The following is a 22821-nucleotide window of genomic DNA, read 5'->3' as shown; positions in this document are numbered from 1 at the left end:
AAAAATAAGAGTAGAATATGGTATTTTAAAATAGTTAATGGTATACACCATTTTCATATTAAAAAAATATTATTAAAGACAATAACATTATTAAGACAACACAATACCAGAAACACCTCTTGTACTTCAGAAGGCAGCACTGGTTTAAACCCAACCAAAGAAAGTTCTTTTACCATTTAAAATAACACTCAAAGCCATGGAAGTTGTATACACGTTAAGTTGACATCTGTTAATAAATGATGTGGTTCTGAGGTCAGAAAAAAAAAAGTTCACCCTATGTCCCTTTACTATCCATTTGAAATTGTCAAAAACTTCAGAAAGCTGGAAAGTGTGAGACATAACAGAGAGATCTTACCATGTAAGCAGGAGCTAGAAAAAGTAGAACTAGCTCTGACTTTTAACCAGATTCCTTTTGCAGTCATAGGCAAGTCAGAGCTATTTTGCCACTGGTCTGCTCTGTTTTGTAAAGAGAAGCAGTATTCACTTTTTTCTAGAAACGTTATTGGCTTCACTACGTTAAGTTTTGATTTTGATGTGTTTTTTTAAAATTAAAACAATGTTTACAGGGAAAAACATTTAATTTTCTGTCCTGCTGTACCACTTCACTGGTTCTCCCGCACCTCACACGCGCACACACAGGCACACACACTTTTCCAAAGTATTGTAAGCAGCTGGAGGGAGGAAGGAGGGAGAGAAAAGGGGTGGAGGGAAGGCTACAGCAAGTATAAGACTGGGGTGTCACATATGTACTGCTTCATGCCATGCATTTCACTGAACACTGCCTACTTTCTTCTGACTGCTGTAGCATACGTCAGCTTGACAAACTGCGGAAAAGACCACAAAAGGGATCCTTATAGTAAGCAGTAAGATTACTCTGATTATCTGAATTAAATTATTTTCTAAGAAAACAACTTTTTATCCTATTTGTGTTGCTATTCCTTCCTCTCCTTTTTAAATATAAAAACAGATCGGGTACAAATGCTGTTACCTGACACATATGAATAGCACATTGAAAGTGGTGATATTTCAAGACATAAGCCTGTCTCAAAGCCAAATTTTTCCCTCAGTTTGAACATCCACTTTTTCAGTTCTTATTGTCACACAAAAAACCCCCAAAATATCTACCGTAAAAAGTAAGCAGTTTTAGTTTAAGGACTTCGCTGAGCTCTAGTTACTCTTCCTCTTTCTCTACATCAAGAGCATGGGTTTCCCGCAGCGGTAAAAAAGTTCCAAAGCAGAAGAATGCTGACTATTAAAGTCTGAACACAGCAGCATGGGAATAATAAGTGGTAATGCACAGAACAGTACTGCTGTGTTCCTAATCATCTGACTTTGCCTTAGTTAACAGTTATGTTCTTAGTTGACAGTTTCTTTTCTAATAGAAGAGGGAAATATTCTCTGGACTTCAACTGCTATAATAAGATTTAATTCCAATCCCTGCTACACATCTTCTGTACAGCCTAGGTCTTCCACTACTATATTTGCATAACTGCTTCACAGCTTTTTCTCCCACTTTTTGTTTTTAACCTGATTAGGTTCTCTGAAGCGCAGAGGTATTCAAATTAAGGATGCACATATACAGTAGCAGATTCTAAAACTGCCATGATCTAACGAAAATAAGATGACCCATGAAAAACACTAGGCACATTTATTGGCACCTGGCCAATTTTCATAGCTTTTTTTTTCCATTTCTCATTCTAAAAGCTAATTCAACAGCTTTGGTTTGTACTTAAACCATACTCCCATAAGCAGCCAATGAATATATGACATGCAACAAAGCAGCATCAAAAAAAAAAAATTAAAGGGTTTTTTTTTTATATTGGTTCCCACAAAGGTATTTGCATATACAACAGATTTCCTCACAAACTCACAGTCCTCCAAAAATAATATACTTTGAAAACAAAGTCTTGAAAAATACTTGACAAAATTGTGCTGGAAAACACTACATGGGAGCCAGTGACACAGAAGTATTAAAAGACAAGAGTCTGTGATCAACTTCTTCATGCATTATCTGCATCAGTCTGTGGCTTCATATCATTACCAAAGCCCTTTTCTGTGCAACACTAGAGGTACAATGAATGATTAAAATGACTAATCACTTTTCTATTCTTTCTTATTTCATGCACACCATTTTGTTCGACAGTGTATGTATTAGCCAATTAAACATACTGGCAAAAAAAGGTACTTCTCTGCAAGGGAAATGCAACACAAAGATACCATTGTTCAAAATATTAGCAGTCACTGGTATATGAATTTGAACAATCTTACAGATGAAGAAACTAAGATGAAAAAGCCAGAGATATGAAACCGCATCCAAAACCCAAAGGATCTAAAAGACCTACATGATGATCATCAATGTAAGTATCAAAACATAGGGACAAATTATAGCCTTAGTGGAAACCAGAATAACTAGTTATATTGTAGCCACATTCTTTATTATAATGGCTACCTTAGAACAGCATTGCTCTGTTTTAATTGTTAAAAGATAGGGGGAACCCTAGCAATAACCTAAACCACTCCACTTCCAATATACTCATTTTATTTCTCAATTTTAAGGCAATTACTATTGGTCAGTTTCACAAATATGATTTTTTGGCTTTTAAACATTTTGACACAGTAGATTTGCTTTTTGTACAATATTTTCACCTCTTAGTTTATATTTTGTGTTCTTAATTGAAGGCCGTTCAAAATCTTAAGACCTGAATAGCCACTAACTGCAGATAGAGTAAAGAAATTCTGAGGTTCCTAAGATGACACAAATCAAAAAGCTTCCAAAAGGAGAAGTCACTTGAATAAAGACTGGCCTAGAGATTTAATTAAGATTCAGACACTCGAGGTCCTTTCCAAAACAACAGACAGGTATTGGTATCAACATAGTATGGTATGAATCGCTGCACCTCATTATATTCCCCAAAAATGAAAGCAAAATCGAACAAAACCTCTCTCAAAATGTCTGTTTCTGAAGGACAAAGGCAATTAACACAGGGAAAAAAATCCAATGACAATGAATTACAGTGGCAAAGGAATTTAAAGAAGCCATACACATGAAGCTACAATTTCTAAATCAGGGCTTTAAAGACAACAAGAACTGTAGAATCCTCAGACATGTTCAAACTTATATTTACGCCAAGTTGAAAATATTCTGGAAGAACAGCAAAGCAAGATTAATTTCCTTTCTCAACGTTTGCATTTTGAAATTTAGAAATCCTTGTAGATTCTGTCTTGGAAAAGGAAAAAAAAATTCACTAACATACATATGGTAGTGGCTTAGTTGTGGCATAGTCTATCAAAAAATAAGTATAGCCTTGTCTCCTTCAGTCTTCACAAATTCTTTGTTCTGCACATCTTAAAACATTCTTTTTAAGCTACAGAACCAAAAATTATCTATAATAATATTATACAGACTTCTTAACACAGTCCAAGAAATGCTTATAAAGAAAAATGAAAAATAAAATATTCTTTATATGTATTAGGATTATGGTCATACACAAATCAGTCACCCAATATCTCAATGACTGTTAATGAAACTGAAAGCCTAATTAGCAAGATGAGGGGAATAACCCCAGCATTCTGGCCCACCTCCAATATGAATAATTGCACCTACCTATGCAAAATCCCCCTTGTCATTTCAATTAGGCAAGATATTCCTCATATCCTGCACTTAAATTTCTGGGTATTGTTTATAGTGCTATTGTAAAACCTACTTCACTCTATCCTGGATTTTGCTGCATTTTGATAGTAGTAACGTGCCAGTTCCTACGTATTTTACTTGCAAAAAGTGCTTGCAAAATGGTATCGAAAGCAAACAAAACAAAAAAACCAACAGTAATTCATTTTGCATATATTACTGAAAATAGTAAAAAAAAAAAAAAAATCTGTGGAAAACACAGGTAGCACCTTAACAGGTATCAAGGTACATAAAATAAGTCAGCTGGGACTAAGCATCTCTTTGGCAATTCAGCAGAATAACAAGCAGCCACCTTATCAGACTACCACCATTCTGACTGTCTTGAAAATTAAGCCAAAACTAACACCTCTCCCTACTGACTGTGAAATCCTACCAGTACATTAAAACCCTTTTCTCAAAATCTGTACATACACACATCAAACTTAACAAGGAAGAGAATAAAGTCACTCACCCATCAGCCCATCCAGGGCCTCCCAAACAGCAGCTGCACCCATTTCTATGCCTTTCTGCTTGCTCAGCAGAATGCACACCTCAGATACTTCTGCCCCAGAAGAGCTATCAACACCCCCCTCATAGCTTTCATTTTTGTCTCGCATCCCCACCATCCCCAAAATTTTCTGAAAAGCCTAAATGTGATTATGATTTATTTAAAATTGCTCGTCTGAATAAAAAAAAGAATTCTGACATGAAAGATTTAAAACTTTGTTAGGTTTAATGTTGATTTAGTGGGACATCTGGGGTTTATTATTGCCTCACCATATCAGAGAGCTTTCTTCCTGTCCTCTTTTTGACTCTTAATTGCCACTGAAATGGCTATTAGTAAGTAAACTCCTGGATGCTTACATTAGCCATGCTAATATGGCCCACAGTTCCCTTATTGTGCACTCCTACTTTATTTAACTCTCCCTATCCCTTGAGAGAGACAGTTTTACAAGACAGTGAAATCCACTTAAAAGAGTATTCACCAGTTTTAGTTACGAAAGCTAAAAATATCTTTTACGTAGGAAAATATGCAAGCAGGTATCTGCATCAAAAATCCACATTAGCACTAACTGTACTTATCAAGCAACATTGCAGTAACCAACATCAGCAATTCATTGCTCCACTATGGCAGTATGGAAACTTCCACAATAAAATATGGGCCAGGAGTGAAAAGAGCTGTAAAGCCATAAAAAAAAGTTTGTTTTTTTTCTTGCCCTGGCCTCCTAGGACTGTAAATCTCAGGCAATTTAGGAAAAAGAAAGGCTTTTTTCAAGGATTACCGGTGTTATAAATACCTTTGTCTTTACTGACTAGACACATTTTCTTCTGTAGACTCGCTTCCTGTGGGAAATGCTACATCAAAATTTACACAAGCACACAATCAGAATTGCAATTATTGCTGCACCTCAGTTACTATACTGAAAAAAACCCCTAAGAATAAAACAGCTTTGGCTTTATCATTATCTGCCATAAGAAGAATATCACACGTGCATGGGAGATAGAAATATACATATTAAAATTTATTTCGAAACACAGTAGATAATAATTTCCATTAAGATGACCCGCTGGGAAAAAAGCTGCACACATCAATGATAAAGCCTAAGTGTGCATCTGTCCCTTAAAAACGCATAGCAGTGATAGCTTAGATGTCAGAGATCAAATCACGGACAGTGTTGCTGCATACACAACCCCGCATCAGGCAATGCTAAATTAAGAAACACCTCCGATAAGTTTACAAAAGATAATGAAAAAATTGGTTGTAAACTCTCCTGCATTGCAAAGATCGCTTTTGTCTGTCAATCAACAGAAAAGTATTCTTCAACCATCACAAAAGGCAAACCTTTGGAGGCAGTATAGGTCTGTGTGTTGTGCAAATGTGCAGTTGCTAAGTAGCAAATATGCTTCTCTTCTAATCAAATAGCCCAGCTCAGCAATGCTGCTGGCTTGGGGCAAGAAGCAAATTCCACCAGCCACAAACTTAGAAACAGTCTTGAATTATTTGTTGCTGACCGCTGGCTGAACCCTGTCCTGATGAGCACCATCACCATTAGCCACTTCTCAGTGTATTCCATCAACCAATGGCAAGAGCAGCGTGCTGCAGCCCGGGCTGCAAGGAATTGATCAAACAGGGTAATGAGACTATTTCTTCATGGAGGTTATTTTAAATGAATATAAATATTTTCTTTCTACATAATTTGCCACAAAAGGTCACTGAACTCCCTGCTATTCTAAAGAAAAATGCTGTGATAACTCCTTTATATATTTGAGCTAGGATACAGCCAACAAACAATTCCGGGCATTTCTGATGATCGTGTAAATCTTAATGAGGTGGCATCCCAGACAACTGATTAGCAGCAACATTTTATCTTCACGTTTAGGTACGAACAAAAAGAGGATTTGATGCTATGTTAGAAAATTATTATATACCTACGCCCTTAAAATCTTCCGCGAATATATTCTATGAACCTAAGGACTTAAGATTTCTACTATTAACAATGGGTAATGCATATTTAGCTATGCTTGCCAAACTTTGATATTATAGCCCTTTCTGTGCATTCTTTCAACTGAACGCATATGTTAAAAATACCCATTTCATATCAGTGTCAAGTTACTGATAAGGAGACCCACATTCAGACACCCTGTCTGTCGTTGTCATCATTAAAAGACTACTATAAAGAGACACCTTGAAATTTAATTCAAACCAACTGCTACAAAAACCTCACCAAGGCCCTCCTTTATCCTGTGCTAAGATTTTCTTGTCCTATCATTTCCAGTGCCAGACAATTTCTTCAGTGCTCAGAAAGCACAATAATATCGATTTAAACAGCAGTTTAATAGTATATAATTAAAAAAGGCACCACACTTTCTACTCTTAGAGATATAAAAATATTCCAATAAGCCAACTAAACACAATTGTTCATGTCTGAGAGTTCACAAGGTTACCTTGAACAACTTTGAGAAAATACTTTCAACACAAAAGACAATTTATATTTAAACCCAAGGATGAGTGTAATTCATTCCTTTGAGACATAGCACTTGAAAATGGTGGCTAAAATAAATTTTTTAAAATAGAAGAGATTTAAATTGTTTTGCCTTGTCCTGATTAATAGGTGCTCACTTACCTAATATCATAAAAGGCTTTGGATTTTTTTTTTATTCACCAAAAATATTCAAAGCAGCTATTTTAAAAGCAGAATAAAAATGCGTTTTCTGAAACTCTTATTTTTATTTTATTGCGATCCTCAGCTTCTCATGCTTCTTCCCCCTTAATGAATGTTTCTCTGACTAGTAAAGGAAACTAAAAAAAAAAAAAAAAATTACAAAAATAGCTCAGATCAAGACAACTAGTCTAGGCAATTCTCCTTTTGCCTCCCACTTCCATTAAAATACTGTTTTCAGAACATTCTTTCTAACTTTCTATCAACACGATCTTTATATCTTGTCTGGCAGTGAAATGCATCTAAGATTTGAATACAGAAACTCAGAAGTGTTTGTTCTACTGAGCTACCATTTCTGGAGAGTTTTTTTTTTTTCTTGTTTAAGAAAAGTTGTCAGTAAAAATAAAATTGTAGTTTTCTCATGTTCTGTTGGCTGGTGATTAAAAAAACAAAAACAAAAAAACCCAACGAAAAACAACCAAAAAAAACCCCTTGTTACATATCTTACACATCTTACACAGACACTATAAATTATTATTTAATCGATACTTTAAAAAGTGAAAGTTCAAAAAAAAAAATTATACAAGTCTACATTAACTTCAAAGTTCTATTAAAAACCATGAGAAGGCACGATACCAGTGATATTCAGAATGTACAAAAATTCTGGGAAACGATTTTAAAAATGGGTGGACAAGGATAATCAATAGATAATATGGGATCTCTTTGAGGAAAAAAATTAGGATTTAAGTCCTAAATCTCTTTAAAAACCAAACAGCAACAGAAAACCAAACCAAAACCAAACAAAAATACCCTTGCAATATAAGCGGCCCCTTACAACACCAATAAAAAAAACAAAACCAAAACCAATATTCACTTGGGGGGGCTGGAGAGGATGTGGAACTCGGCACCCACGAGCAAAAGACATCTCATCAACTAACATTTGACAAAAATCAGTGGAAACAGCAAAGAAGCCAGTACAGCTCCCAGTGCCAAGAAGCCAGATGGCACTGCTGGAAAAATTATATCTACAGACTGGCAGCTTGATCCCATGATTATTGCCCAAGGGAGGAGAAAGAGGAAAACAAGAGGTATTTCAGTGTGATAGAGTAAATCAATTATCACTAGCTCACTATGGCATTTTCACATTATTTTTACACCACATTCTAAATATCACTCAAATGAATGAGAGCACTGGAAGATTCCAGCAATCCGAGACAGGTATGCCATGTACTTAAAAAGCAATACATATTTAAATTCACCTATATCAAGTGTATCACATGGTCCATATTTCCAAATTAAATTTCCAGATATGTTGTGGCTAACAAGTAAATACGAAGTTTTTATTTTGCAGGCTTCGTTTTTGACCTAAGATTCCAAATGTTACATAGACAATTTTTTTTTCTCTCATCTCTGCACTTCAGTGTTATGACTCCACTATTTTTTTTCCCAGCTCCTAATGTTTAGTTATTTTACACACAGAGAGCAACCATTTTACTAAAACATTCCAAGAAGATTTGATGAAAAAAGTTTGTGTTAGTCTCAACAATTATTTTCCTTTTAAAATTCAGTACTAAAGCTACCTTCTGAAGAAGCTGTTAAAGGGTGAAAAATTAGTCCACTCCTACTTTCATATAAGGAAAACTGTTCTAGAAACCAAAAAGACAAACTTTCCTCCCATCATCCTTTATGCATACATATTTAAATTACTGAACACAAAATGGACAGGATTAAAACAAGACATTAGACTCTCCATCTGAAAACAGGCAAGATTTTTTTTTTAATTGGAAGTCAATGACAACACTTCCATTAACTTCTTCTCTAGGCAAGTGAAATAAGGCCCATTTCCTGGTTCCATGCTTGTGAAAGAACTATGCATCTGTTACCTACCAAAACCACTTGGACAACCTTCTCTTTACTTGTCTCCATCCCATTTTTGTCCTGTAGCACTGCCATGTACACAGCCCAAACACCCTTTTGCCCCCATTCACATCCTTTTTACATTAGTCCTTTCCCTGTACCCCTCTAATGCAAAGCAGTGAGGCACAAATGAAGATCTGAGAAGCACATAAATTAACTACACCTTTGAATATCCATTGCAAGGTTTTATACATCATTCATGTCCATATACAGAAATAAATTTAACTGCTGATGAACAAGCAAAAAGATGTTTTATACAAGGACTAGGGTATCTCTGGAAAGTAACTATCAGACTGTGATTTACCTTCCATTGAGGAAAGTGTGTTCAGGTAGACCAAAAAAAAATATTCAGAGGGCCAGGAAAATCTTATTTGGACTAGAAGAGTTTTTCCTCCATTTTGCAGTACAAGATCATCCATAATTCTTTGCCTCAAATGGGCCCAAAACTATTTCAGACTACCAGAAGCAGTTAAGACAGGATTTAAATACTCATGGCACAGTATCTTTCATTGTTATGATAGCACAGGGTGAATAGGCTCTGGCTATTAGTTAAGAAACTGTAGTAATAATTGTAGGTAAAAGATGGGACTCAGCATTTTCAGTCTGCTACTCTGTTCTTGAATTCTGTTCAAAGATGTTTACCTATCCAAGTAAATATCTCTGGGGAATTGCTGAGGAAACTATCAACAAAACTGACAAGGACTACTGACAAATGCCCAAATGAAGTATGGTTCCTGCTGCAAATTTTTATAGAGTGAACAATACCTTTAACATGTTCCCAAGAAGGGCAACTATGAGCTTGCCCATAGTGGATATCACAAAGTTCATTTACAATTCCTTTTTTTCCTTGCACTTTGAAACCTTTTCATGACAATTTTTACTTTTTCATAAAAGTTTAATCTTAAAATTCACCAATATTATTCCACTGCAGCCTCTTTTAGTTAAAAGGAAACAAACCCAAATCCACTAAATTAATGCTTGTATTGCATGACATCTGACAGAAAACAGTCCCTTTTGCTACTTGTTTAAGCTCTACAGATACACTTTGCACCTCCATAGAAAGTACTAATCAGTTAAAACACAAAAACAGGAATATGGGGAAAATCTTTTTCTGTTCATTAGAGCTGATACACACTATACTGCATGCATTAAATTATTAATGGGCAAGAAAAAATCCTAACCACCAATTCAGAGAAAGAAAAGTCTACAAACTTAATTTAAATTCTTACTTTTATTGCAAAAGTTTTTTGTTCTGGTTTGGTTTTTTTAGTTGGTTCTTCTATCCAAGCAGTCCAAGGCCTCATCCTTGACATAGAAAGCATGAAGTACCACACAGAGCATTGTTTTACATGTTTCTCATCTATCCTAAACCAAACCATTATGGTTTTCTTAGAGCTCGGTCTCTCCTGAGATGTTTGAGAATATTGCATAATGTATGCTGAAGGAAGACCTATTTTCCTGTCTTACGTGGTAGATACCAGGAGGGAAAAGCTGCCTCTTGCATAGCCAAGCAGCCACAATCTGTTGGACTGGCTCACCTCAGGAAAAGGTACTAGAAGAGTACCCACTTCAAAGTGCCACTTCAAAGTGGTGTGGAGCAATGCTACCATCTACAACAGTTTCTGGGAGGGAAGGAGTAAGAGCAGAACAGAAATTGCCTCTGTTTCTTGGCAGGAAGAACAAGAAATTACTGAGAAATCAGAAGATAGAAATTCACTCAGCTGAGGAACTAAGGTCCTAAATCCGTCTTTAATAACCTCCAAAACACACCTGAGAAGCTCACCACATACCATAGAGACTGAAGGAAAACCTTTCCTCTTCCTTTTTATTCCAGTGATGCATGAGAACTATCCAGAAAAACATTAGGCCAATAAACAATATAAAGTAAACAGAAAAATCTATTGCACTTCAGTTTTGTTTTGATTTTGTTGTTTTGGTTTGGTTTTTTACCATAATATCATTACGGATCTTGAATAAAATTATTATCTAATATGAAAAAGAAATTAGGTAAGCAGATAATTTTTTTTTATTATTGTGGATATTGCTCTGCCTAGAGGTGGAGCATACAGGACTGTTTTGTTATTGCTCAGTCACTGAGGCAATATAGATGAAATAAAATGAGCAACAAACCATGTCATCTCTCCCATGGGAGAAAGGTAAATGTTAAAAGAACACAGGGGTTTATTGTTTAATAGGAAGTTTTTCATCATGATAATTAGAAGTTCAAACGTTTTAGTATCATCAATTTGTACACACTGTTAACCTACATTATGCCATTTTTAACTTCGCTGTTGACTTTAACCGGGCCAAAATTACTCTTAAAACTTCTGCTGCCATCAGAAATTAAGCCCTTCTGTGTAAATGGTTTAAATCAAAACTAATTAGATTAGCTTTGCATATTTCACAGGCATTTTTTTAACTTTTCACTTCTGCAAAACATGTCATGGCTGCTGCACTCGCTGTTATGGATCCTGCAAACAAACAAGAAATCGCTTCAGCTGTTTCTTCCTCTCAAGGTTTTGACAACTGTTAAGTGTGGAAAGTTATAAAAACTCTTTCCAATCTTCAAATATATTCATGACAGAAGGGGAAAAACATGAAATACACTATAATCATATCCATTATGGACAAAAGGGAGCCAAATGTCAACAGACAGGAGTTTCATGTATGTACCCACTATTACCAAGCACAGTGCACCACTGGAACACGATGGCTGAGGAAGACTGGGGTTCACCATTCAACATTTTTAGAGAAGGTGACATGTTTCTTGGCAGACATCTGCCTCAGACATTGACTTTACTCTTATGGTCACTCCTATCCAACACACACTTGAACTTCTCTGACAATTTCAAAGTTCACACTTTCTTGTATGTTAAGCAAACAGATTTGAATCTGGGAATTTATGCACATATGGTCCCACACACACCAACATCCTCATAAACTCAATTTTAAAAACACAGTTGGTATTAAAATCATACTAAAGAGGAACTTTTTACAAGCTGATGGAACAAAATGAAAAGCAGACTATGGACATCTAAACTGTCCATAACTGCCTCCACCTAATTCCCTAGTGATGCATCCTTCCTCTGACAGCTTCAGCATTCTACACAATAAATTTTAAACTTCAGACTTCCTGCTTCAGATTGAGCAGCTATTTACAACTTCCTAGAATTCTGAATGAAACAATTCTGATTGGTTGTATTACCTTTTCAGTCAGAAGTGTCCCAGCAATGCAGAATCATAATACATTGCAATATACTGCTTCTTCTGCCATACAACATCTGTTCAGACACAGCAAAAGCCTACCAAGCCACTGATGAAAACCTAAAATTATGCATATATATGAAAAAAAATTATTTTCCAGGAACAATTCTGACAGGAACTAGCATATCCTCAAAAGAGCTGGCATACTAAAGGGCCTACTTCAACCATTTCCTATTGCACTGATGCTATTGGCCTCCTCCCAGCTCCTAAAATAAGAGCATGAAGTAGAAGTCATCTCTTCTTACCAAAGATAAAGCATCCCAGCAAACCTAGATCTTCCATCCCCCTAAATGTGATCTTTTTTTTAATCGAGCTTGAAAACGTAAACACAAGGAATAAGATACTTTTCTGACTTGATACATACCTAATCTCCTAGATTTTTACTAACCACCTCAAAGAACTCAGGTAAACTTCTGAAGCTGTCATCCCCAAGGTAACCAGACATCCTCTCCATGTACATGATTATGGTATTAAAATAGTGGTAAACCAGTACAAGACTGTAGGGATAGGAAGGGCAAAACAAGAGGTAGGATGACAAAAATTCTAGCTGCATTTTCCATTCTCGTACCTTTGCTACCTTAGTTGCTAATACTGGTTAACTGCCTCAGTGATGGAAGACAATTTTTTCTTTAGTATATAGTGCCTAAAAAAAAAACTCCACTGGAATGTAGTTGAAGAAAGTGGGGAAAAAACTTATATATGCATGGTATGTAAAGATAAGGTCTTACGTTGAACTTTACCTTTCTTCAGTGATGCTATTCAAACCTTTACACCTCCCAAATAAAGAAAAAACACAAATGTAATCAGTAGTTGTGTTTGAGACTTTAAAAGTCAAAAAAAGCAGCATGCAAAATCTAGTCAGTTTTTCGTTTTGTTTCACTTGATCATAACACAAAATACTATGTTCATGCAAAGGAAATACTATAGTTCACATAAAATAGTTCACTCAAGCCTGCAAAAAGTTGTATAGAACTTTTCCAGAGGAGCTTCATGAAAGCCCATTATTTCATTCAGAAATTATACCAAGAAGAGCATGCTTCAGGAAGCAATAAATCCTGCTCATTTTCAAGACTGCACTCTGACAGCAAACAGTTGAAGCAGAACCCCTTCATTTATTCTGATGCCTCAAAGTTCTCAACCTCCCATTTTCCTTAGGCCCCAACTCCACTTTAACACTGTGAAATTTTTAGTGTGAGATTCTCACTCCTTTTTACAATTTTCTACTAAATATGTTCTATTTATAAGCTACAGCCAAATGTGATAATTCGAAGAATATACAAGTCCCCAGACCCAATTTTAATGCTTCTTTCATTCTTGTGTGTTCACGACAACATTTCTAGACCTTCCACAGAAATTATGATAATCTGAATAATTTCACCACAGGATTCACTGTGGTCTTTTTAGGTTCAGTAATTACCCAATCACATCTTCCCTGCAGACCTAAGCAGACATATCTTCTTCAGAAGTGATCTGTTCACTCTCGGTACTTAAAGTTGTAAACTTAGTTCATTTAATACTAATGGCATTTCCTACTACAGAATCAAGTTACTATACCATAGAGGGTAAAAAAAAAAAAAACTACTGTTAAAAAAAAATCCCTTGAGATCATAAGGATTATAGTGCTAAACAGGAAAGCTTCAGCATGGCATTGCACCTAGATACAGTACCATCCTAAGAAAGCTGAAAACCAGATGAAACACAGTAACCTTTTCCTCATCAATGTCTCAGCCAAAAATATGCTTCTTACCAACTTTAAAGCAAGTATTACCCATTTCAATTTTTTAATATATTAGTATGCTTTGGTTTTTAACTGATCAGGAGAAGTATTTTCCACTGCACGCACTCTAAAAAATACAGGTGGAAGGGGAGTAAGAATTTACAAGACATAACATTGTTTTACAAGGAACTATACAAAAATCTGTCATTTAAGTTGCAAGAAACCTAGTCATCAATAAGTGAAAAAATACCCCGCTCAAAAATCAATTATGTTGAGTCTTTTGTATAGAGAAGTAGTACACCTTTCAGGCAACTGGTATTAATGAGCAGACATGGCTATAGAATCTCCATCTGTTTTTCTGACAAAGCTGTGACTACTCCAGTCTCTCATTGAAATTCCATTAATCTGGTGCACCAAGGACCAATGCGAAAATCAAAACTCCATCTAACCCTTTATCAGCTCACAATAACCTACAAGTGAACTCTGCCTGTTAGCATAGAGCAAGTTATGATTTTGCTATCAATCAGGCTGTTAGCCAATAAAAAAAAAAAATCAAGTTAAGAATGGAGTGCCTGGCAGCACTGTTTTGTTTTGTCTGTCTTGTTTTTGGGATTGTTATTTTATTTGGGGGGTTTGTTGTGTTTTATCCCTCTTCCAATTTCTGTAGGGTGTCTGGACATGTAAACCTATGCATCATTCTCCTTCGTTGTGATTTAATTGCTGCCAGCAATCAAGTCAAAGCATCACTGAAGTGTGCTTGAATTTCATTAGATGATATAACTTATGCTACTTTCCTACAGTACCTAATAAACCATAAAGAAACCAAAACACATATGGCTTGAGGGAATAACTGGAAAATTAGGTGGCCATTTGGGAACTGAGTGAACTTTTGAACCACAGGAACAGAGAAAAAGAAATATTAAAAGGAAAGACAGACTTAGAATGCACACAGAGATGTGGGGGTTTGACCTTTTCAGTACCTAGAAAATTACATTAGCATTATGAAAAATACATATCATGTTTAGAGTTTATAATCCATCAAAGTTTAGATACTTTGTTAGTGCCTACCATACGGTAAAAGTCAAAAGGACAACATAACAATCAGATTTTACAAAAGGCCTTTAGGTGACCTGTGCTAATTTAGTTATCCCATACTTATTGTTGAATGGATTCTCTCTCTTGTAATTAATACACCATTAGACAAAGGTCACACAAAAACTCCAAGATTTTACAATGACTGCAACGTACACGTAACACACAAGTTCTTGATCTGTTACGAAGTGGGTGCTTTCACAAGTTGTATTTTGACAGAAACTGCAAAATCAAATAGTGACACTGTCAGAAGTCCTAAAGACCTTGCAGTCTAAGTAAATATGCCCTTTTGGTTGGTTTTTTGGTGGTTTTTTTTTTTTTTTTTTTTTTTTTTTTTTGTTTGTTTGTTTTTTTTGTAAAAGAAATTATATAGGATGAATGGACTTGAATGTAAATTTAAATATCACTTCATTTTGGTTACCTACAGTTACTCCCCCTCTGTTATGCTCAGAGCCTTGACCCCTACACAAATGAGGTTTTACACCTGCACAGAGCCCTGCCAATCTAGCCTGGAAACCACACAAGATCAAGTATCTATCTTACAGACCCAGCTTCTTGAGTAGGTTTTAAATATTGAAAATAAACATAATACTAAAAAGCAAAAATACAGTATTAAGCTCCAACAAATCAATTCTTGCCTCTGAGAACTGAAACAAATGGCACCTCTGAGAATCAATCCTCCTCTTATAAGATTCTCCCATCATACATTTCCATACAGAGCCTAAGTGGCTAGGCTTGAATGATGGACTATATATATTAAAATCAAATTGGTCTTAAAATGGCGTATTCAACATTCAAAGAGGAAAACAGAAACACTCCAATAACTTAAAATATTTACAGATTAAAATCTACCAACTTTTCTCAACTTTTCCTCACACTGTGCTCCCACTAGATAATCAAAGCTAATTTATCATATAACATAGAAAGAGAGGTACAAATCACCATAAATATAACAGAATGTTTGTACCTAAACTGGAACAAACTTGCCAAGATATTGTTGGGCAGCTCTTATACCTACTCTCATAACTTCAAAATAAGCTAAAAATTACTGACCCATCTGTACAAACTCATTCAGTATTTTATATACTCTTGCATCAGCACTCTCCAGTTATTATTTAGGTTTATGAACATTATCACTTTTTTCTTGATTAACTGTTTTGAAACAAATCTATAATAATTTCCCCTATTAAATAGTCATGCAATTTTGTCACATACCCTTTCTGCAATCAGTAAGATGTTATTAAGTTACAATTAGAAGTAATGTTAAGATTATGTTTGTAAGCAAAAATAAATACATGGAAAGTCACTTTCATCTGTAGCTTGGAAAATTAGCTCGGGTTTTCTAAAAGCCATATTCAATTTTACCAACAATTACATTTCAACCAGAAAGCAGAAAGGTTTGTTTTGATTTGTTTAGATTTTTTTTTTTAGTAGAAGGTCACATTACCAAAATGCAACAAGCTTAATAAAACCAAAAAACAAACAAACAAAAAAAGACACAACAGAAAACAGAACAAACCTGTGATTATTACTGTTACACATTTTACAGAGTTCTGGATACAAGACAAATCCGTTATTTTGAATCAGTGGTTAGAAGGTTTATCACTTATGCATGTACTTGACTTATCCCTGTTCTGCAATAGACATAATTTTATACCTCATAAAAGCAATTTATGTTTCCAAAGGGAATAATCTGGGTAACATAAAATGTGGAGAGCTATGTTGCAGGAAGCATATTTTCATTCAGCAATTGTATTTTGAGATGGAGCAGCACAGTTTGATCATCATATCGTGTCAGGAAACATCATTCACTAGTAAGTCTAACTTCTAATGCCACAAATTAATATACATCACTAAGTTATTTCTACCTATACTTAATTTATTGCCATATATTATCCATTCAAAATATTTATATTATGTATACAATAAACGGTTCTCAAAAATATGGACATTATGCTAAAGCAAGCTTGTTAACTGTTGAAGTATTCAATTGTTCATGTCCTTAGGACAGTCACATTTAGCATTAAATTTAATAAATAAAAAAAAAACCCATGGAAAACAGCTATGGAGCATAGTCTAGATATTTTTTTTTAAATGCAAACTCAAATTTAAAATTTATATAATGAAAACATTCTATAAAAGAGTGTCTTAATGGAAGGAAACATTGTAGGAATAATTAATTTAATATTTTATGAGCTTAATCTGCATGGAGTTTGCAGAAAATTATCAATCATGTAAACTGTTTCATTATTTAGTAGATAAATAATACAGTAAGCCATTAAGTAGCACAATAAAATTAAGCAAGAATCTGATAATGTTGAATTAACAAACAATTTGTTACTACAAATATTCACACTGTTTTAGCCACCGATCTATCTTTAAAAACATATGCATCTACAGAAGACACTTTGTTATGAAAAAACACGAGTTTTTAAAAAAAAAATCTAAATTCAAGATAGCTTCACTATGCTCTAGGACCACTAGAGAGAGCTCTTCAGTTCCTTTAAAGGTTCATGTCAAGGTAAGAAGACTGTCCAGCTGTGATGCTTATCTGTTTATCTGATTTCCAACACCAACATTTGCATCACAAGGATCTGATTACATGAGTTGGTAGCAAACTGGCAAATCTAGTAGATTCTAAGGTAAATATGTCACATACCATCAGAGGGTGCTTCGTCGTCTTTATCGCATCGGTCAGATGCTATTGAGGCACTATCAGGAGGTGAAGAAAAAGAGCCCTCAAACTCTTCCTCATCTTCCAGTTCTGTAAAATTAAATGATACGTTGGTAGTTAAAATAGTTCACCATACCAACACATATAGAACACAAAAGACAAGTCTTTTCGTTAGTAAGGAAGATACCAATTCTGATCTGAAGTGAAAAAAATCCCATTTCTCGCGGGCACTTGTAACCCACAAGCCAAGAGGTGGGCAAGGAACACCCTGGCAGGTGGAGAACCAGCCCACCTCCCAAGTTCTGCCTGCCCCAGAGCAGGAAGGAGCTGCAGCAACTTCCCACTAAGGAACTATGAAACTACTGTTGGTAGCATTTTGTCACCCTCTACCCACTTTTGCTTTTCTTTACCACAATTAGGTGCTGCTTTGCAAGTGCTGTGTGTTCGTATTCCTCCCATGAAACTAAAAATGGAATTGCCAGCTGACAGCACCCGGTGTGAAGCTGTGGCTTAATGCAGAATCCTGTTGATTAATTTCTGGTTAACTCAGAGCCCTATTACAATATATACAAAATCTGCATTATTAGCTAACCCGTGCACTACGCCGATCAGAGTGCATTATCTGGGAAAGGTAAAGTGAAATCAAGTCAAGGCTCATTTAATCAGACAAAATTTAAGTTTTCCCTCCCAAAACTCAGTATATTTTCTGAGGGTTTTTTAAAATACCATCTAAGTGAAGAACAGGTGGAAAAATAACATGAACTACATTGTTCCTTAAGAAAAATAAGAACTTTAAAAGCCTTTGTAAAGGAGGAAAATCCAATTAAATATGACAAATATGACCAAACCAAAATCATAAAGCTGATGCCTCAGCTGATGAAATTACCTTCAACTTTCTTAAAAAGCATATCAAGCTAAATTGCTCAAGAATTACCTTTTAGTATATTATACCTAGAAAGACTTCCAGAGGCCTCCAGATATGGTTTTGTATTAATGTATTCCCTTTTGGAGCACTGGATCAGGTAACTAATTTCTTGGAATCAAAAATAAACCCCATGCATAGTGAAAATAGCCTTCCCTACAGACACTTCAGTTGCAACTCATCAGAAAGGCTGGCTAGCAAAGGCTGAGAGTTTTAGCCCTTTGCTTCCCACTTAGTAAAGAAAAAATCAGAGTTCATGCCCAAAAAACACAGTTGTTAGCAAAGAACATCAAGTTTTCTATGCAGATAAGACAACAAAGCCTGAATTTTGCTTTGCTGGAATTCTTTTACATCTTAAGATTACTGAATACCAAATAGGTTTTCCCTTCATTAATTTTGTACACTTTTCTTGGGAAAGCTTCATTTCTAGCTCTCATGCCACGTAACAACTGCTTTGAATCTGAATCTGTCTCCAATCTATTTTTGACACATCCATCTTCCAGTAGCTCTCCAGCCATCGTGTTAATCTGATCAAAATATTTGCATTTCATCACACCTGTCAAACCAACCAAAAGTAAATTATCCCTCTCCAGGATTCACCTCTTCCTCCACACAGAAAGCCAGAGAGCAGACAGCACGCAAACAGAAAATATTATGCCATATTTACAGCTATCATGATCATCTTTCACACTTACATGCCAAAGACCAGTTGCCTGTCTCTCTGTCTACATTTATATATATTGTTTCTTATTTAATCTATCATCTAATAAAGATCAGACATGATATTCACAACCTATACACTATCAAATGTTGTTCCACTCTTTTCCTGTCCTAAACTGTACTAAAACGCATATAATACACGTATGCATGCATTTAAATAATACCTATGTATAATACATGTGTGCATGTACATATACACACACAGCTACATATGTGTGTATGTATATAGTGTACAAATAAGCCATGGCTGTCAGTCAAAAATGTCTTAAGCTATTCAAACATACTATCATTTAACCTCCATGAAGGTGCCAGCATAAATTGGAAATTTTAGGCTGTATTTCTTGAGAAAACCATGTCCGCAGACACCACACTCCAGCACTCAAAATCGGTGGGCTAAACAGTAAGAGCAAACCTAAGTATATCTAAATTAATAGCATGCAAGGATGACAAATACAGGTACAAATATGTACCTGTGTAGCTACATGTGTAGAAAGAACATATCCATAAATTTGGCCCCACTCAGCAATGCATAATCTCTTTCAGAGAAGTTGTGATTTCTATCTGTTTGTATAGCTGCACTGTTACCTTGCTCTTCAATTAAGTCACAGTACTACCATTTTCTAATTATGCTTTGGATTTCAATTTCAGTAAACTCGTGGGCTCTGCATTCATACAGAAGCCAAGTGATGCAGAAAAAAAACAGGTCTTTTCAATACATACACATATGTATGTATATTTAGAGCATACCATGTACCAGGTATTTACCTTATTTGAAAAAAAAAGAATAATTGCCACACTCAAAGTGTATTTATAGTAGAACAAGGAGGGCATCTTAAGTCTACAATATCCCAGTTCAAAATATACTGTAAAATAAAACAAACGAAAAAAATGTTGGGGTATCATGAAGTCAGAAATTATACTCTCAGTGCTTCTAGAGAGTTGTCTTCCAAACATCCTGTAGATAGTGAACTCTAAATAAAAGCTTTATGACTTCCATGAACAAAAACCTCACTGAGAAAGACAATCAGAACAAATATATAAATCCCATGTCATACAATGCAAGATTCAGGTACCCACCTATTTTTGCATAAAAATAGGTCACAGACACTAAGTAGAGGTACAAGCAACCTGTTGCCCTGCAGGACAATTAAACAAAAAAAAAATTCCGATTTTTTAACGAAAGTAAAAAACATTTGTAAATTTATATTACACACTGAAATGTAAACACTAAATCATCTAATTTATACAGAAGAACTGCAGGCAGTTTGGTAGGAGAGATGACTCAGTGTGCTCCATATCTTTAACGGGCAACATTTCACAATGTTTCTCTGCATTCATGAAAAAAACCATCTCCTTTGTATCATAGAATGATTTAGGTTGGAACATGACAGTATCAACCTTGGGGTTTTACCTCCTAGTTTTGGAAAAGTTAAAAGACATCTTAGGAGCATATGTTATTAAAACAGAAGGATATTGCTCTGACAGTTCATTGAGAGGCTTCCTGCTTTTCAGTGGGGTTTTCTGCATTCCTACTCAGGGTAATCCCTGCCCTTTCTCCACTTTACATGCTCCTCTGTCAAGGTGTTACACTGCAATTTATACTCCACCTACTGAGGAAGACTACGGGAGAGTTGTAGTTGAAGCTACATGTGTTACTCCCCGAACAGTCAGAGGAGTCAGTGTTGAGCAGCACAAGCCACTACTCCTCAGGTGCCAAGTACCTAAAAATACACCCCAAAAGCATCAATAAATTAAAGAAAAAGCATTCAACTTGCATTTATGTAATAGAAAACCGAACTACAAAGCAACAATGGGCATCAGGTAAATGTATCCAATACAATTTGCAGGCATAATTGAAAGCATTACTGCCTAATCAGACATCTAAAAGCAAAGCATGCTCAAACAAAATGTCTATAGACTCATTAGTTGGCTGCCATTCCATTACAATCACACATAATGTCAGTAGTGCCTTGAACTTGTGCCAATGACAACAGCATAAATTTTGCATCTCATTTCTGTGGTCATAAAATTAATGATCAGTTTAAAAATACTTCTTTGCAAAAGTTATTGCACAAAGGAATGACATGAATGTGTCCCTGTTATGTAGTCATGAGGGTAATTAAGGACTCGATGCTCATTAATACAGCTTCTTGTTTCCTCAGAATAACACATGATTTATCTGGAAGTTGAAAAAAAAATTAAGAGTAGATAGATAGTTAACAGTCACAATATCAAATATATATATTTATGTGTGTATATATATATATATATTTTGATATAGATATAAACTGACCCTATTCTCCAGCTTCTGCAATTTAAACTAACCTCACACAGGTCTGATAGCAGAATCAATATTTTATGTTATCTGTAAAAGAAACCCATACAGTGTCTTTCCTTATTAAATGCTACCTTTTCCATTACAGCTTATTTATTGATTTAGGAAATAATGCATACCAAAGGGTAAGTGTATCACATTAAGAATGGAGCATAAAACAAACTCTCATCATTGTAACAAGGGCTGCCCTTCAGTCCCAGCCCCTGCCTCTGTTCTAAAGATTTCCAGAGTTAGCTGTTACAAGCAGAATATAACAAATAGAGCCATTCTACTTGATAAGAATACAGGGGTGGTTTTAATTTTTTTTTTTTAAACAGACTTTTTTTCCCCCAAAAGTTCATTTCCTTCTGTAATAGTGTGAACACAGTAATTAAGTTCTAAGCACGGAAGATACTGCTTCCACCACTAAATCTAAAGAGTAAGCAAGATGTTTCAAGGTGTTTCAGCCAGTGCTTCTGAACAAGACTTGCTAGTCTTGCTTTCTCAGACCACTAAACACTTTCAATTTATTTCTAAAAAAAAAAAAAAAATCTAGACAGAGTGATGCATTAAAATTGCTCAGCTATAAGAGAAATAAAACAACTCACAACACCAAAAAGATATGCAGGTCAAAACACCCTGCTTCTTGCCATTTCAGAAGGTCCTAAGTCACAGCAGACTGAAATAACTTCCTCCTGTCCAGTCTTTGCTGCTTTAAGAACCCACCTAATGAAGGACTGGATGAAGCCATCAGGCAGATCAACGCAAGGTTCTCACTACAAAGATTCTCACAAAAATAACTCAACAAAGCTGCTTTCAAGCTAGCACAGGTAAACTTCAGTCCCTTGATAGCTGATTTTTTTTAAGGTGCTGCTACTGACCCAATTCTTGTCATCTTGCAATAGTGGATTCCTCTGACAGCCACTCAATGTACACTTCGCCATGCAATCTGCTCCAACACTCTCATTCCTGAAGCGTCTTCTAGAGCCTTGTATTAACATTATAGTTTAATGACTTGTTTTGTAAAGGTCAGGTAGGAATTCTTTAGCAGCTACTTGTTCAAACAACACTTGAAATAGCATTAGGTGTGTAAAAAAGTAGGCTTCAAGCAAAAAAATTAAAAAACAACACAACTTTTACTTGCCATGTTGCCTCTGATGATGCATGTCAGGATAAGACCATTTTGCACTGCATTGCTGCATCTTGGGCTGCCTGAAACTGCACTTGGCACGGACACTTCACAGATTACAGCTGCTTCTAACTGAAAGGCACAACACAATGACTTGCCTACAATGAAACCCTCCAGGCTTCAGGACAGAGTAATATTTGGCACCCCGGTAATGCAGCTGATGGTCTCTCCAGAAATACACTAC

At 35.5% G+C, this 22821-nt stretch overlaps 1 protein-coding gene across 1 annotated transcript in view; it reads right to left on the bottom strand.

Moving 5' to 3' along the window:
* The window catches only part of SKAP2 (src kinase associated phosphoprotein 2), a 119058-nt gene that overhangs the window by 77705 nt on the left and 18532 nt on the right, over positions 1-22821 (bottom strand). Inside the window, exon 4 of the mRNA XM_071735653.1 lies at positions 17478-17582. Within this exon, the coding sequence (XP_071591754.1) occupies positions 17478-17582 (105 nt within the window). The remainder of the gene's footprint in view (positions 1-17477; positions 17583-22821) is intronic.

This window comes from Heliangelus exortis, chromosome 2 (genome assembly GCF_036169615.1).
Source record: "Heliangelus exortis chromosome 2, bHelExo1.hap1, whole genome shotgun sequence".
Lineage (NCBI taxonomy): Eukaryota > Metazoa > Chordata > Aves > Apodiformes > Trochilidae > Heliangelus > Heliangelus exortis.
Note: the sequence above shows the minus strand (reverse complement) of the source record. Positions and strands in the feature narration are given on the sequence as shown.